This window comes from Dipodomys merriami, unplaced genomic scaffold, assembly GCF_024711535.1.
Source record: "Dipodomys merriami isolate MVZ:Mamm:240054 unplaced genomic scaffold, mDipMer1.0.p SCAF_33, whole genome shotgun sequence".
Lineage (NCBI taxonomy): Eukaryota > Metazoa > Chordata > Mammalia > Rodentia > Heteromyidae > Dipodomys > Dipodomys merriami.
Genome location: NW_027204826.1, coordinates 16,756,528 through 16,774,445, shown reverse-complemented (window position 1 = coordinate 16,774,445; position 17,918 = coordinate 16,756,528). Strand labels below are relative to the sequence as shown.

The following is a 17,918-nucleotide window of genomic DNA, read 5'->3' as shown; positions in this document are numbered from 1 at the left end:
GCTGGGGCCTATTTATAACCAACATCTGGCTTTCTGAACACAGCTGCCCAGCGGGAAAGACAGCAAGGAAAAACCCGCACCTCCTCCACCCACGACCCCAGACACACATGAATGCACACACGGCTCTGGGCAGATGACACAAACATGCACGCCTCTGGGCAGACGGATTAGGGACAAGATGGCTGCCAGAACCTAGAAACAGAGGTGAAAAGCCAACTAATGACTCTCTTTGCTCTAAACCAGTGGGTAACAACTTCTTCCTTGTGGGACCTAGTCCTTGGTTGCAAATCAAGCTACTTTACAACTAGTGGCACTGCCAGCCTCTGCCAAGGAGTGCAATGCAGGACTTGGCATGTGGTAGGTGTCTAAAATACGTTATCTGAGATTGAGTCCTCATGGCCCAGCCTTTCAGGGCACCAGATGGCCATCAGTAGCCACGCCTTGGCGTTTTTGATTTCTCTTGGATAGGACGCTTTGGTTAGAGCCAAAAATCTAGATGTGTCTACCAAGTAAAGAAGGGGATAGACAGACACTGGGACGCTGGGTGTTTACAGATGGATGACAGGCTGGGGAATGGGGCAGAAAGAGCTGCAGGGTCCAGGAGAAGCAAGGATTATGCTCTTCACCCAGTCAGGAGTCCCCACCCCACAACACGGGAGTCAACTCCCAGGAGGAGCCAAGCCTTAGATGTAAGAAAAACAGACCTAGACTGCCTGGTGTCACACTGCTGGGATTAGAAACCAGTCCAGAACTTTCAGTCCAGAACTTTCCTTACTAGGACACATTCAAGGAGCTCTAGTTCTCCCACATGGAAGTCAAGTGAACAAACATCACTTTTGATTTTGGTGGTCCTGGGGCTTGAACTTAGGGCCTACCATTTGAACTATGGTTCTAGCTCTGTTTTTCTTTTCTTTTCTTTCTTTTTTTCTTTTCTTTTTTTTTTTTTTTTTTTTTTTGTTGGTCGTGGGGCTTGAACTCTGGGCTTGGGCACTGTCCTTGCACTCTTCAGCTCAAAGTGAGCGCTCTACCACTTGAGACACAGCACCACTCTTCCCATTTTCTGGTGGTTTATTGGAGAGAAGAGTCTCATGGACTTTGCTGCCTGGGCTGGCTTTGAATTGTGGTCCTCAGATCTCAGCCTCCTGAGTAGCTAGGATTACAGGTATGAGCCACCAGCACCCGGCTTTTAGTTTTTATTTATAGCATAGGGTCTTATTTTTGCCCAGGCTATCCTGGGCTAAGATCCTATTTATGCTTCCAGTGTAGATGGGGATGACAGCCACGCTGTTGAGCCTAGCTAGCTATTGGATAAGATAGGGTCTTGTTAACGTTTTGCTCTGGCTGTCCTGGAACTGTGATCCTTCTGATCTCTACCTCCCTTGAACCTAGGATTACAGGGGTGATCTAAAGATTAAAAAACAAATCTTTGTATAATTTTTTCTTCTGTCTGATCAGTTGTCAGAATGTTCTGTTAAATCACGTTTGTCCAGACCATTGACTGGATTTATTGGAACATCTCTGTGATGCTCAAGGAGAGGTTCAACAGGGAGCCACTTCTCTGGTTTGATAAGCTTTCTCATCCTCTTGGAAGGTAATTATTTGAATATTCACATGCAGGTATTTTTTAAAGAAGGCCAGAATGTTAATAAAAGCATCTTTGGTCTTCCCCAAAGATAATGAGACCCCAGAGATTAAGAGGAAGGAGAGAATGCAGGATCTTCCAGAGAGGTGGCAGGTGTCTGGTTTGGGGAAGCGTTTCATCCTGCTTTAACCAGTGCCTGACTCACCAAGCTGAGCTCGGTGCTGGGTGCTGAGAGCAACACTTGGTCAGAAAATGAGCTGGCCTTCTTCTGCGTGGGAGTCCAGGAGGCTAAGGGAGGAACAGAGCTTTTTGCCTCTTGGAGAACATCTTGCACCTACTTTTCCTGGGCCCTGACCTGCCTGAGCTCCCCCCACAGGCCCGGAACCCAGGACCATAGCTGCTCCTGCCACATAGCCCTGCAGGAGAGAGGCAAGGCTGAGGTAGGGAAGAACTTCATCAAGAGCTTCAGGAACAAACAAGTTGGGCCTTGGAGCTCATGGGCAGCTTCCCAAATGGCCATTAATAAGTCCAGGCGAAGTGTGCTGTGAACACAGCCTTCCCCAGACTGCAGGCAGACTCTCCACGCTGCCTCTCTCACGTGTACACTGCTATCGCTCAGTGTTCTATTCTTGATCTGCAGGATTCTGCACAGGAAAATTCCAGCACAGAGGCAGAGCATTCTGCGCCTGCCTGAAATGACCAAGAGCAGCCTGCGGAAACGAGACAGAAGTCTTGTCCTTGAACTTCCTTTTGAAGTCCAGGATGGAGGGGGAGCGGGGGCAGCTGGACAGAGCCTTCAGTCTCTGCCTTCTTGCTTCCTGTGCATGCTTTTAGACAGGGACTTTAGAGAGAGCGATAATACCACTTAAAATGAAACTGCTTTTTTTTTTTTCTCTAAGGAAAACAACTCAGGCTTTTAAAGCTAAAAGAAAACAAGAAAAAAAAATATTTAAAGATTTGCTTTTGGAGCCGGGTGCCAGTGGCTCATGCCTACAATCCTATAGGATTATAGCCTCCTATAATCAGGAGGCTGAGATCTGAAGATTGTGGTTCAAAACCAGCCCAGGCAGGAAAGACTCTGAGACTCCTATCTCCAATAAACCACTAGAAAACCAGAAGCTCGAGTGGTAGAGCACTCGCCTTGAGCTGAAGAGCTGAGGGACAGCGCCCAAGCCCAGAGTTCAAGCTCCATGACTGTCAAAAATAAATAAATAAATAAAACAAAACAAAACACAAACCACTCTATACAAAATCATGCCTGTACTCCTAGCTACTCCTGAGGCTGATATCCAAGAATCAAGGTAAAAGCCAGCATGGGCATCTCCAGTGAACCACCAGAAAACCAGAAGCGGTGCTGTGGATCAAAGTGGTAGAATGCTAGCCTTGGAAAAAGCTCAGGGGCAGCAGCCAGGCCCTGAGTTCAAGCAACACAAAACAAAAACAAACAAAGCAAATCTGCTTCCTGGTCCTAGTCCAGGCGCGAGGATTGGCCTGGGGTCTGCATGGAGGGGTGTGGCCAGTCCTCGGCGGTGTGGACGCTCACCTGCTCTGGACACTGAGTGGTTTACTGACAAATGTCATCCGCTGCAGGACCAGTGTGTAAACAGCTCGTCAAGGAGGAGCACCCCAGCCTTAGGAGGCTGCACTATAGCTTCTGGAGCAAGGCTGCCACCAAACTCCCAAATGCACTGTTCCCCCCAGCTTCCCCTCTTTGATGGTAAATCCATGGATTCAAAAACCTGACCATGCTGGCCCAACAGGACACTGTTGACCCAAAGCACACAGGACATCTCTGTCCTGTCCCCATGTCCCCCGGCCTCGCCTGTCTGCAGGAATCATGCACAGGTGCCAGGGGACGGCCTTGTCCAACCCAGGGCTCTCTAGGGCCAATTCCTGCCCAAGGCCACCTCACTTTATGCCAGGAAGTGCAGGGGAGAAAAGATAAGGGCTCGAAAATCCCCTAAGGCCGGCCTCAATTTCTAGTGGGAAACTGGAGGAGCTACATGGAAGCTACTGGATTCTCTACCTAGCAGGTTCTTTTTTTTTTTTTTTTTTTGGCCAGGGCCTTGAACTCAGGGCCTCGTACTATGCCTGAGCTTCTTTTGCTCAAGGCTAGAAGTCTACCATTTGAGTCACAGCACCACTTCTGGCTTTGTTTTTTTTTTTTTTTTTTTTTTTTTTTTTTTTGCTTCTGTTTATGTGGTACTGGGGAATTGAGCTCAGGGCTTCATACATGTGAGGCACAGTCCCAGACCTTCTGGCAGGTTCTTTAGAGAACACTTTAATTAAGAAATGCCAAGCCGGGCGCCGGTGGCTCATGCCTGTAATCCTAGCTACTCAGGAGGCTGAGAATCTCGGTTCAAAGCCAGCCCAGGCAGGAAAGACCGTGAAACTCCTATCTCCAATAAACCACTAGAAAACCGGAAGTGGCGCTATAGCTCAAGAGGTAGAGTGCTCACCTTGAGCTGAAGAGCTGAGGGACAGCGCCCAGGCCCAGAGTTCAAGCCCCATGACTGCCAAAAAAAAAAAAAGAGATGCCTACATGAAGTCAATGCTGACACTCAATATCATCCCCTTCTCTTCCTGCAATGTGCAGAAAATAACTTCTAATGTGACAAGCAATGAGATTAGAGGGAAAAAAATCCAGGTGCTCTTAAAATATTTCATAAAAATGATGCTGCTTTTGTCAGTAATTATATAGATCATTATTAATAAGCCACGCTCCAAATCTGACTATTTGTCTTCCCAGAGTCTGTGCAGTCATGAAACAGGGGATTAAGATGGAAACTTGAGGAAGCTCTTGGGACTTGAGTGACTTGAAGAAATGAACTTGGACTGGAAAACCTGGCATTACAAACCGTCAATACTCCCTAACTTACCTATGAACTCAATGCAGTAAAAATGAGCGAATTTTTATATTTGAACTTAAACAAGCACTCAAAAATTGGTACCGACAAGTGCACTTAGCTGTCACAGCCAAGGAAATCATGAAAGAAGAAGAGGGCCTGAGGCACCCTGCACTGCCCACGGCCTGAACATTGACCCTCACCGCACAACCTGCTAGTAGTCTGTGTTCAGGATCACCAGTGTAAATGCTGGAACCATGCCTATGTTCGTCCAGGAGGTTTAGATGGGAAATTGGTGGCATCTGAGTAAATGGGGTGAAGGAGGCAAAATAAAATAAAAGGCCATCTAGAAAGAAGAGAATGAAGCTGTATGTCACATCAAGATAAACTCTAGCAGGATCAAACACTGCAAAAGAAAAATGACATCCTGTACATGCTGGAAAAAAATATATAAATTAAAAATTCTGTATTAATGATCTTTCTAAGGAAAACCCTAAACCTGGAAATGAGAGAGACATTTGACTTTGCACACATGAAAACCAAACAAACAAAAAACACCCTCCACCTCAACATGGCAAGTACAACCACGGGCAAAGTGAAAAGACAAACGACAAACCAGGAACAAATATTTGTAATTCATATCGCCAAGATCTCATTTCCCTGGTATACATAGAGCTCTTGCAAATGACTACAAAACAGGCTAGTGACCGTGAGCTCAATGGCTGGAGGGCACCAACGGACACTTCCTGAAAAGGAAAGAAAAATGGCCCTCAAAGGTGTATTTAAAAAATGCACAGCTTCTTTCATCAAAAAAAAAAAAAAATACAAATTAACATCGCAGTGAGTAAACATCCTCACCCACCAGCTGGGCAGACACAGGCAGGCGGGAGACCCCTCCTCCCCGCGTGGCAGGTTTGGAGACACAGGAGCGATTGTACAGTGCTGGCGGGAGAGGCTGGAGGGCCACGGCCAGCAACATTTTCCATCCCTCCCTCCAATCTAGTGCATCTCACGCCAACATGGGTGCCTCATGATGTAAGCACATCATGACTGGAAGGGCATGGGGGGCGCAGGATTAGAAGGAAGGCAAGCTGCCTGGAGGAGGCAGGGTGGGCACGTGGCTCATCCAGGGGGCGTCTCTAAGAGCTGTTGTGAAGAAGATGGTAGGTTAAAGCTAAGGGCCTCCTGGCAGCAAGGGCAACAAGGTCAGAGACCTGACTGGCTAGAGAAACTACTGGGATGTAGTTGAGCAGAGGTGCAGAGGGAAGGCGGCGATGCAGTGGGCTCAGCGGAGGCACACGGCTCAGGGAGCTGCAAAGAAGCGGCTGCTGGTGCTGGTCTGGTGACAGGAGGCCCCAGATGGGCCCCGGCCCCGGAGGCAGCAGCGCCCTCCTGAGACGTGGAGACAGACAAACATTTGCTCAAGTGGTCAACAACTCCACTCTTGAGAGAAGTCAGGCCAGCTGAGGCAACCAGACTTCTCCACAGTGAGAGAGTGCACAAAGTCATATAGATATTCTAGAAAGTTCTCTTTACCGCAAAAGGCAAACGCCAAGGTCGGTGGCTGTGAGTGAGCCTTGTACTTGCGCTGCTTCCTGTTGCTACACTTGTACCTGCGCAAGCGTGGCTCCCACGGACAGTCACTCCCCCCACCCCACCCCGTGACTTCTCTGTTCTGTGACACTAGTCTTTGTCCACCACCCAGCAGCCCTGTCACTAAGCTCGGTGACTCAGCCCTTTCCTTTGGTGTCCCAGGCCACTGCAGTCCCCATCGCACCCCTGGCTCCCCAGGGAGGCTCGGGAGACTGTCCCCTTGCCCCCTTTTCCTTCTGGGGACCTGAGACCGCCCACAGACCTGGGACTCTCAGCTACCACCAGACGCCTCTTGTCGCTAGACTCTGGAACCAAAACAGTGGTTTGCTCACTAGCAAACAAAATTAAAGGGCACAGCGACCAAAGGGCAGCCTGCGTGGCAGGCCTACGTGCCAGGTTAACAGTACCAAGTCCACCTGTGGGAGCCAGAAGACAGAGCCAAGGTCGAGCCAACTGAATATCGTGAAACTCGGGGCAGAATGGGACAGGAGGAGGGCAAGGCAGTCACTTCCTGACCCTGGCGACTAGTTCAACAGCCCGCAGGACAACAGGACAAGCGCAGAGGGATGGAGAGTGTCAGCTCGGAAGGCAAAGCCGGCCGTCCAGCTGCTCCACGTCCAGTTCAACAGTTCACGCCCTCGCCCTGGGTGCCTTCTTGTACTCTGTGGTGCCAGGCCTGTGTCCAGAGCTACCTGAGCTCGGGCCACACGCGGTCTCTTTACCCAGGTCACCAACAGGACCATCTCGCCCTCTCACAAACACCAGCACACGCTGGTTCTAGGGGAAGGGAACACAGAAACCTCTGACAATCCCTTTCTCCAGCCTCCAGAAGACAGCTGAGGATACGGAGAGAAGTTATTGTGTATATTCCTGTCATTCAGAACGAGGTAGAGACAGAAGATGGGTAAAACGTGTAATCCTGTAACCCTAGCTACTCAGGAGGCTGAGATCTGAGGATTGAGGTTCAAAGCCAGCCCGGACAGGAAAGTCATGAGACTCTTATCTCCAATAAACCACCAGAAAACTGGAAGTGGTGTTGTGGTTTAAGTGGTAGAGCGCTTGCCTTGACTGAAGAGCTGAGGGACAGCGCCCAGGCCCAGAGTTCAAGTCCCACGACTGACAAAACACACACACACACACACACACACACACACACACACACACACACACACACACACACGTACGTACGTACGTACGTATAGCAATGGAGAAGGTCTTGAGGGGATAGAGAGGGGATTTCAATGGACAAAGTAGAAATGAGAGAAGCAGCATTGTGTCACATGTGAGGAGGTGAGTGTGGTGCAGTGAACAGACTAGAAGAACAGATATTAAATGCTCTTGACTGATTACAAAAATACATATGTATTCACAGAGAAGGATCTCCATTCATTCAAATATCAAGAAAGGAAAATTCTGTGTTGTTATGCTTCATCTCCAATTTCAAACAGGAGGTTTAGGGAATATCTCACTTGGGATTGACGTGGACTCACTGTTCAAACTTGTGACTAAGCACACCAATTTGGGCTCCAGCCATGAGGATCTGGTGCCACCTGTCACAGGAAAGCCCGGCCCGCTGTAGCAATAGCAGGAGGAGCCCCAACCCCCTGCCTTGCTGCTTCTCCTGAACCCCTGCCTCCCTGGGAGCCCACAGCCGGCTCTGGATCACCAGGACCCTCTGGTAAGGCTTCCCAAGCATTTTAAATGTCAGACTTCTCAAGTGACTTCTTAGAAATCAAGAAGCCCGACTTGACGTCCTGCACCCACGCCAGCCCCAAGTCCTTGTTGTAAAAGTTGGGAACTGACACAGGGTGGAGATTAGGATGGGTCCCCTGCTGTCACATGGCTGAACCATTTCTCTCTCCATGGGGGAGAAAGCACAAGACACTGTCTGAACAAAACCCAGAGCAAAAGCACGGGGGATGTGGTGCAAGTGGTAGAGCACTCGCCAAACAGGCCTGAGCCCCAGAGTTCAAAAGCAACACCAAGAACACAGGAAGGGTGGGGATGTAGCTCAGGAGCAGAGCACCTGCCTAGCTTTCCCGAGTCCTTGGGATTGATCTCCAGCACCATCTGGTTGTCCCGAGATAAAGACAGAAGCAAAGAACACAGAGATAACCACGGAGCAGTGGTACCTTATCTTTGGTTGGGAAAATGGTAGGGATTTTTCTGTGCCTTGTCTTCTTTTTCTTTTTTTAAATGAGTATGCATTACAATTTTTATTCAAAAAAAAAAAAAAAAGGAGAGACTTTGCTACTGTCTAGATTTTCCTTTCCAGGGTTCCTAACGGAGCTTTGATCTGCTTGTTTCAGTAAAAGCAAACACTTCTTATGAACAAAAATATGCATCACTAGGTAAATATTGACCTGTTGCTAAGTGAGCAAGAAGCACTTTACCCACCAAAGTAAAGCTTCAGACATTTGCACACAAAAGATACATTTTCAGATGTGTCTTTGGGGCCAATTATCTAAAAAAAAAGAGGTTTAAAAACTGGCTTTAATGCTGAGAGAGAAAAACATCCCCCATTTCATAGCAAGCGCTGAGAGTTCACCTTCTGTCCACGTGCTCCCTCCCCCTGGAACCGGAGGAGCCTCTGTGCTGATGTGCCCAAGTCACAGTAAGAGGCTCCTGACAGTCATAGGTGCAGAGCGATCCCAGCAGTCCCAGCTGCCGGCAGGAAATCGGCTAAGCGAGCCTTCTAGCCAAGGCCAGGGCTGGGGGGCTGCAGGCGGCTCTCCTCCTAGGAAAGGTCTTTGGAAGCTAAGAGATGCCCTATCACCCTGTCAGAGTTAGGTGTTTCCTGCTCTCAGCTTCAAATAAGCGAAGCCATTATGAAAATCTGACCCAGACAAAGAACATCAGGATGACAGTGGCTTCCCCCAAAGGGGTGGGGTTAGAGGTCATGTGGGAATTGGAGGTACTTGGGGGGGGGATTGGCCAGTCCTGCTAATGACCCTCCTTGTGGGCAGCCTTTTCCTGCTCAGTATCTCACCTGCACTCTGACAAAGTGTCCCATGCACTAGCCCATGAGTCAGGAGGGAGTCGGCTCTGACGTCACTCGTTTAGGCTTTTTCCTCCCTGACATTCCCAGTGTCCTCATCCTTAACATGACAGGAGATGATCCAACCTCCACGCCACTGGGAATAGTAAAGAGGACTAGGTCCGAGTGTCAGACTCAAATGCAGTCAACGCGGGCAAAGAGGAACCGAGAGCACCTGTTACTGCACTGCAGAAGCACACACGGCAGTGCTGTCATTCGACTCTGTCAGACCTGAGGGGCCAGAGCAGAGATGGGAAAAGGACCCTTCTGCCTTGCCAGGTGCTGGTGGCTCACACCTATAATCCTAGCTACTCAGGAGGCTGAAGCCTGAGGATCACCATTCAAAGCCAGCCCGGGCAGAAAAATCCATGAGACTCTGATCTCCAACGAACCAACTGAAAGTGGTATTGTGGCTCAAAGTAGTAGAGTGCTAGTCTTGAGCCTTAAAAAAAAAAAAAAAGCTCAGACAGTTCCTAGGCCCTGAATTTAAGTCCTACAATTGACAGAAGAAGAGGAGGAGGAGGAAGAGGAGGAGGAGGAGGAGGAGGAGGAGGAGGAGGAGGAAGAAGAAGAAGAAGAGGAGGAGGAGGAAGAAGAAGAGGAGGAGGAGGAGGAGGAGGAGGAGAAGAAGAAAGAAGAAGAAGAAGAAGAGGAGGAGGAGGAGGAGGAGGAGGAGGAGGAGGAAGAATCCTTCTGCCCTCTAATCATCTATCATGTTCCAGTCAGAAGGCTGCATGCTTGGAGTTCCGCTGCATGACTAACGTCCTAACGTCCCAGGAGGCAGGGTCCACCCATGATGGGAGGGCTAGGTCTGGAAGTAGTTTCTGGGGAACTGGTCTTTTCATGCTCATTTCAAATCATTGCTAATTCCTGTACCAACTTCAGCTCTGCCTTTAACCTAAGCCCTCTCCATCCTCCTCATCCAGGATGGAGCCAGGCCACAGGCCTGGGACCGGAAGATTGGTGCCAATGCCCACGCACAGGCCCAGATAGATGCTCACATCCTACACCTGGGCCCGAGCTCCAAGACATGGTACCACAGTGGGCACAAGTTACCTGGCTGCTCTAGATCAGCACCTCGGGATTATGATTAGCATGTACTCACTCTTTGGTAAGAAGAGGACAAGACTTGAGCAGAAACCGCGAGAGCCCTGAGTCCTGGAAGTAGAGGTCAGGTGGAGCGGTGGGGCTCTTCAGGTTCAAACAGCGGACGATCACGTACAGCACGGCGGCCACAGCAGCCAGCTTCACCCCGTCAAACACGGCCGGGAGCTCGGGGGTCTCCAGCATAGCATTCATCTTGATCTGGGGAGCAGAGGCACATGTCGGGGGTCACAAATACAGCGAGGGAGGCGGGAGCCCATCACCTGCACGTCCTGCTGTGGCCGTGCGTGCCAAGTGTCCACAGGGGGCTTCAGGCAGACAGCGGCAGCGCCCGACAGCGCAGGCCCCCAGGCTACACCCCGGTCCCAGCCACACCGCCCCACATGCTGACAGCCCGCGGAGGGCGTGCTTGACTCTCTACTCTCACGGGCATTTTGGAGATAAGTAAATGTGAACTGGGATGCTGGTGGTTCACGCCTGTCCTCATAGCTCCGTGGGAAGCCAAGATCAGGAGGATGGAGGGTCCAAGCCAACCCAGGCAGAAAAGTCTGTGAAATTCCATCTCAACAGAAGAAGCTGGGCACAGTGATAGACGCCTGTCCCCCCAGCTGGGGCGGGGCAGGGGAGGGGCGGGGTGAAGTGAAAAATAGTTAGGATTGCTGTCTACTCCCAGGCAGGAACAAAGAACCTAATTTCAATAATAACCAGTGAAAAGCAGGGCTGGAGTTGTGGTTCAGCAGTAGAGTATCTGTGTAGCAAGCATGAGCCCTGAGTTCAAATTCTATTATAGCAAAAACAAAACCAAAGTCCTTTTGAGAAGGGGAAGAATAAAGACAGGTCAGAAAGGGAGGGGCTGGGCTGCGATTTCCCCTAACTGGCTGCCCCGGTCTCTCTGTGAACGTCATCCACCTCTGGTGTGTGCTAAGTGTTGTGGACAGATGTGTGGACGGGGCTGCCGGAGTCCTGTGCGCCTGCTGGCCCCAGCTCTCTATTTTCAGAGCAGGCTGGATAAAACCACCCAGTTCAGTCCTCAGAGGACCCCTGGCACCGGAGTCCTGCTGAGATTCAACCCAGGTTGAATCAATCGTGGCACCTGAGGCTTTCGCGCCATGTGAAATGGAGCTTGCCAACTTTTGTTCTTATAGAAGACACCTGATGTAGCCATTAGTCCAAAATGAGGCTAAAGGTAGCCACCAAACCAAAACTCAAAATTGCAATACAGAACATACTTATGCATATTTGATTTCTCCCAGGCTCTCCTAATTTTTCATCTTTTGAGGTAGATTTACTTTATATACAACATACATACATACATACATACACACACACACGTACCACACACAGAGACCCCTTTCCAAACATCATGGAAACATCAACAGCAAATGCAGCAGCAACCAAAATCCAGCCATTTCCCTGCTGCCCACCAGCATGTCAGGCCATCAGCTGCTGTCTTTAGAACTAGGGAAACCACACAGGAAGGAGAGGATGGTAACTCTCAGAGCCAGGTAGCCATGGCAACTGCCTCCCTGCAAAGGTTCCAATACCCTCTGCTAAAGACAGGAATCACGAGGACTTCGGGAGCCTACAGAATAGGCTGGGCAAAACAGTCTCCAAAAAGACAACTCCAGAGAACTTTCTCCACTGGCCTCCCCTTGTCAGAACGAGAACAGACTGTGTACAGCTTCCCTGGGTGAGTGCGCATGAGGCTGGACCTTGGAGTGCATTCTTGGGTGCAGGAACCTCTGGCCTGCGAGGAGTAGTTTGCTTAAACTTGACTTTTGGTCTGGAGCTAGCTACTCTGTAATCCTAGCTACTCAAGAGGCTGAAATCTGAGGATCATGGTTCAAGGCTGGCCAGCGCAGAAAAGTCTGTGAAACATATCTTTAACTAACTACCAAAAAAGCCAAAGTGGAGCTGTGGCTCAAGTGGTTGAGTGTTAGCCTTGAGCACAAAAGCTCAGGGGCAGTGCCCAGGCCCTGAGTTCAAGCCTCAGGAATGGCAAAAGACAAAACAAACCCAAAGTTGACTTCTGGCAGCACATCACCTCACTCCTGCGGTCATGGCTCTAATGGCTTTCTGTAAACACTTAACACAAAGATTCCTAACTTTGGAGAGTCTGTGGGGTCCCTACGGGAATCCCCAAGGTCTAGGAACACCTGAAATATGCCCCAATGTTTGTACATAGTATTGTACATGGTGGGGGAGGATTCTCAAAAGCACCTGTAGCCTGAACGAGAGAACAGGCCACAGTGCTAAGAGACGCGTCGTGGGCTCCACCTTCGGCCTTCTCCCTCCTCTTGCTGAAGATCTGTGGAGCTAAACCAGTGACCAATACACACCCGAGATGAAGCAGCTTCCCAGCGTGCATTTTAAAGACCTTAAAATTAGAAAGCAAAAACAAAAACACAACCAGGCCAGGAAGGTGGCGCATGCCTGTAATCCCAGGCCTGCATAGCAAGACCATGTCTTAAACCAAAACTAAACAGCTGGAAGCTGTCATCCTAGCTACTTAGGAGGCTGAGATCTGAGGATCATGGGTCAAAGCCAGCCTGAGTGAGAAAGTCTGTGAGACTCTTCCCTCCAATTAAGTACTAAGGAGCCAAAAGTGGAGGTATAGTTCAAGTGATAGAGCACCAAAAGCTAAGGGACAGCACCCAGACCCTGAGTTCAAGCCCGGTACCAGCACAAACAAAAAGAAACTGAACAAACTAAAGAGTTAAAAAACAAAAACAAAAACAAAAACCACCAGAAATTTCAAAGGCTCTCTGACTCCGGTGAGGTGAGATTAAGTAGAAAGTCTTTACCTTGGGGTGCCTGGGTCCCCAAAGCTGGGCTAGGTCCTACTGACTTAGAGGAGTACACAATTCCCCCCCTCTCCTTCTGTGCTCCTGGCTCATCACTAGACTACACAGGCCTGCGGGGAGGCGGAGAGGCACAGCAAAATAGTCTGTGCGGTACACACCTGGCTCACTCACTCCCCTCAGCAAGAACACGAATTTTCCTCGGAGAGAGAGAGGTCCAGGTGGGCCGACCAGGTCAGATCTCTTATTCCAATCAACCTACAAGCTGAAAAGATTGCATGGTGACATTTCACAGGAGAAGCCATTTCATGGACATAAAGGCAGTCTTGACAGTCTTCTGGGAAACATGTAATTTCTTTAATTAACATGTGGGCCATGTGGATGTTTGGCGTTTCGTACCTGCCGGGGATAGCCCTTGGCAGATGACCAAGACTGGTGGCCATCTGCTGTATCCGTCTGGCTGAAGCTACCTGGTACTGACCTTACCCCTGATCCCTTAAGGAGGCTGCCCGCAATACCCGGCTGAGGCTCAAAGACCCAGGGCTCCGGAACAGCGAGCACAATGGGGGAGGCCGGGTCTGGATGGGGTGCCCAGAGGGGGGCTCCACAGGGGCACAGGGAGCTACAAGTGCTCAGGGTGAGAGAGGGACACCTGCGGTAAAACATCTGTAGATTTCAAGACAGCAGAGGAAGGAAAAGAAGAATATGGATGCCGATGAGATTTCAAGATCACAGTTCGAAACAATCCCAGGCAGGAAAGTGTATGAGACTCTTATCTCCAACTAGTGGCTCAAGGGGTACAGTGCCAGCCTTGAGTAAAACAGCTAAGAGATGATGTCCAGGTCCTGAGTTCAAGCCCCAACATAAAAAAAAAAGAAAAAAGAAGGAAAGAAACACGTACTCTTCAGAAAAAGCAATGTACAGGCCTATTTAGCTGTGGCTATCACTTGTCTATCCTGACTGAATATTCAAACTGATAATATCCATAGTGCGAAATGAAGAGAAGGGGTGTGGAAAGCAGATGGAGAATAGAGGATTTAATACCTGGTCCTGATTTTTTACTGAGTCTGGAAAGCTCAAGGCTCTGAGGTTAAATCTTAGTCTCTACAACAAAAGAAAGGGCTGGGAATGTGGCTTTGTGGTAGAATGCTTACCTAACATGCATAAAGCCCTGGGTTTGATTCCTTAGTACCACATACACAGAAAAAACCAGAAATGGCACTGTGGCTTAAGTGGTAGAGTGCTAGCCTTGAGCAAATGAAGCTCAGGGATGGCCCAGGTCCTGAGTTCAAGCTCCAGCACTGGCAAATAAATAAATAGAGAAAAGCTTTAAAAGAAACATGTTATAAGATTTAAAAAAAAAAAAAAAAAAGGGCTGGGAAGGTGGCTCAGTAGGAGAGTGCTTGCCTTGCATGAGGCCCTGGGTTTGATTCCTCAGCACCACATAAACAGAAAAAGCTGGAAGTAGTACTGTGGCTCACGTGGTAGAGCACTAGCCTTGAGCTGAAGCACTAAGGGACAGCGCCCAGGCCCAGAGTTCAAGCCCCATGACCGACAAAAAGAAAGATCCACGACTGGTACCCTCCCCACAAAAAAAGATAAGAAATAAATGATGAAAATCTTTTTTTTGGGGGGGGGGTCCGGTTGTGAGGCCTGAACTCTGGGCCTGGGCGCTGTCCCTCAGCTCTTCAGCTCAAGGCTAGCGCTCTACCACTTAAGCCACAGTGCCACTTCCGGATTTTTTTCTTTTTGCTTATGTGGTGCTGAGGAATCGAACCCAGGGCCTCAGGCATGCAAGGCAAGCGCTCTACCTCTGAGCCACCTTCCCAGCCCTGGTACCAAGAAGGTATACACAGCAGCATACACAACTATGTATGTGGTCCAGGTGAGAATGCCTCTGAGCTCCCTGTCAGAGAGGACAGAAAACCCTGATTGCCCTGCAAAATGGGAAGAGTTCATGTCCAGTGCTCGTACCCCAACGCATGACACGCCGTATAAATGGGGTTCTGTGCGCGGAATTTTTTTTTTTTTTTTTTTTTTTGTCGGCCGTGGGGCTTGAACTCTGGGCCTGGGCGCTGTCCCTCAGCTCTTCAGCTCAAGGCGAGCGCTCTACCACTTGAGCTACAGCGCCACTTCCGGTTTTCTGGTGGTTTATTGGAGATAGGAGTCTCACGGTCTCTCCTGCCCGGGCTGGCTTTGAACCGCGATCCTCAGATCTCAGCCTCCTGAGTAGCTAGGATTACAGGCGTGAGCCACCAGCGCCCGGCCGCGGAATTATTTTAAAACCTGTGGGACTTTATGTTCAGGACCTGAGTGAGTGATGGGCTAGGCAGTGCCCTGCTATGGTTTGGTGGTTGTTGTTTTAATAGCAAATGCAGAAGAGGATTAATTTTTCTCAGCCGTTGGAGACTGCCAAAGTTTTAACATTCCTCTCAGTTCAGGCAGTCTTTGAGTGACTTATGATCACTGGGGCCCAAGCAGGCAGCTGTGACCCGCTGGACCCTGCAGCCCCAGCATGGGTCAGCTCGGACACCCCCGGAATGGTGCTGGTGGAGTGAAGGGACATCTCCACCACTGTGTGCCCAGCACCTTCTAGGACTGCAATTAAGTGGAGTTTGCGTTCCAACTGCAAAGAAGAGATGCACAGTACAGATCTGCGAGAAGAGAATTTAGTCTAGGAAACAATTGAGTGGGGAAAGACTTATGGAGTCCAGGCGTTAGGGTGCTAATGCAGGATTTAGGGGATTGGGAGAGGAGGGGAAGATAAAGGAAGGGCGCGTGGGGGACAAAACAATGCTTCTCTATTCGTCTGTCCATCCATCCATCCATCCATTATCCATCTGTCCATCTTGTCCATCCATCCAAGGATCAAACCAGGAATGAGCAGGACATTTTAGAACACAACTTGTCTTGCATTTTATATTCTGGTGTTCTTTCTTTCCAAGGCCAACCTGCCATTGTTAATGCTCTGAATTTGGTAGCTATAACAAAACTTGGTGTTCGCTGTACTATTTTGTGCATCCCATCCCCCTTTCTAGGTGAGTGAGCAGGAGGCAGGTTAAAAGGAAAAGGAGGGCTGGGCATGTGTGTGCGGGAGGAGAGGAGAGGTAGTCTCCCCCCCTTTCCCACCCTCTCTCTCTACCTCACCTGGGCTGGGCTTCCACTGCATCTATAGCAAGCCCTGGCCCCACCCTGCTAGGTTATGAGTGGGGTCAGGTGTTGTAACTGATAGTTAAACCTCTGTTTGTAGTTTCTCCATTAACAAAAGGATCTGAGGTACTGCCAAATGCCAGCCGGCTTGCCATCTGGTCCTTCTAGGTGTCCCTCGGACTTCAAGACCAGCCTGACTGGTATTTCCAGCACTGGGCAGGGTTGGCGCCATCCCCACTGCGCACAGGACATCACTGAAGGATGGAAGCTACTGCACTGAAGAAGCTCCTGTCTGCGTGCTCAGAGACCCGGTCCCAGTGCCCACGCTGCCTTTCCCTTTCAAGGTTACTAGGCCAGAAGGTGTCCTTGAACAAGCCACTTAACCTTCCAGGCCCTAACGACTTCAACTGTAAAAGGAGAGGACTGCGGTAGAGGTGGCCAATGCCAGAGGCTCTTCAGCTCAAAATGGCTGAGATTCTAAGATACAGTTGCAGCCCTTGGCGAAAGGACACAGGTAAAATCTGTAAGTGCGGTGTAACAGAACCCGGACCCGCTTTCTGGCCTGCTTCTTAGACCACACAACAAAACTCACAGGAGCAACAACCCTCAGGGGCTTTGCTCTTTCTTCAAATAAATTAAATTCTCATCTGCGTTCGTGTGCCAATAATCCCATGGCATTCATCAAGAAAGTGCCCAAAATATTAGAAATTACCACAAAAGATATACTTTCCTGACGAGCACAAAGGTCTCCTCAACATTTAATAACTGGCTGATGGACCATTTATTAACTTTCAGCCTTCAACAGGTTGAAAATTGATCTAGGACTCACCCTTCCACACTGAGCCTATGTTAGACTTAGTAAGTCACTGGATACCAGAGGTCATCAAGTCCCCTACACTTCCAAGAAGCCGGGTGTGGTAGTGTGCACCTGTAATCCCAGCACTCAGAAGGCAAGTTCAAGAGTTCTGACAGGCAGCTCCTTCCTGTTCTGTGCTAGAAGGGATCTTTGGAGCACAATACCCTGGGCTCTTCCTCCAGACCCCCCTCTATTGCTCAGGGTCTCTCCTGCCCCTCACCTGTGCCTCCTCCCTGCAGAAAAGTCCATGCTGGCTCAGCCTGGCTCTCCCAGAACACTGCTCCTGCCCTGCCTTAGAACCCCAGGCTCCAGGGGCTCAGGCTTCTCTCCAGACCACCCTGGGAGGGTGCTGGAGGTCTCAGCACCCTGCCACAGAGGGACTGCGAGGTCTCAAGGTGTGGCCCCCGCCAACAGCCAGGCAACCCTGGCCCCTGGCCCCTGGCCCTGCTCTCCTGCCTCTCAGTGGCTCTCGTGGCGGTGCAGTCACCACCCCACCTTGCAGTCAAAGTGACCCAGCAGGTGAAGCTCTGTTTCATCCTTCAGGGACTAGCAGAAGGTTCAGGAGGCACGGTAAGTATTGTGAGGCAGGCTTTACCCTTTTCTCTTTCGCAAATATAGTACCTCCGCTGCGGGGAGCAGGGATGCCAGCTCCTGCCAGTGCCGAGCGGCAGGCTGGCGGTCACATGGCTTCCATGGTGACCAGGCTTTAGGCGACACATGCTGGCAGCAAAGGCAGATAAATATGGACAGCTGGTTTGCGTGCTGGCCCTGGGGACCCGGCAGACCCGAGCGGGGCTGCCTTCGCAGGGAAGCTACTGAACAAGCAGGAAAAAAATAAAAATTCAAAAGGAAGCATGTTGAGTTGATTTATTTTGGGGCTTGAGCTAAATGTATTGCTTTTCCGAGGAAAGAAACTGAAGTTCACACCCTTCAATGTTCCTGTCTCCCA

At 49.9% G+C, this 17,918-nt stretch overlaps 1 protein-coding gene across 2 annotated transcripts in view; it reads right to left on the bottom strand.

Moving 5' to 3' along the window:
• Positions 1-17,918, bottom strand: part of Abhd2 (abhydrolase domain containing 2, acylglycerol lipase) — a 48,114-nt gene that overhangs the window by 15,821 nt on the left and 14,375 nt on the right. The window contains exons 2-3 of one of the 2 annotated variants that reach the window (XM_070043224.1): positions 13,125-13,228; positions 10,164-10,363 (exon numbers count right to left, since the gene is read on the bottom strand). In XM_070043224.1, coding sequence (XP_069899325.1) covers positions 10,164-10,357 — 194 coding nt within the window. In that variant the 5' untranslated portion in view covers positions 10,358-10,363; positions 13,125-13,228. The remainder of the gene's footprint in view (positions 1-10,163; positions 10,364-13,124; positions 13,229-17,918) is intronic. The other variant, XM_070043223.1, reaches the window with a different exon arrangement.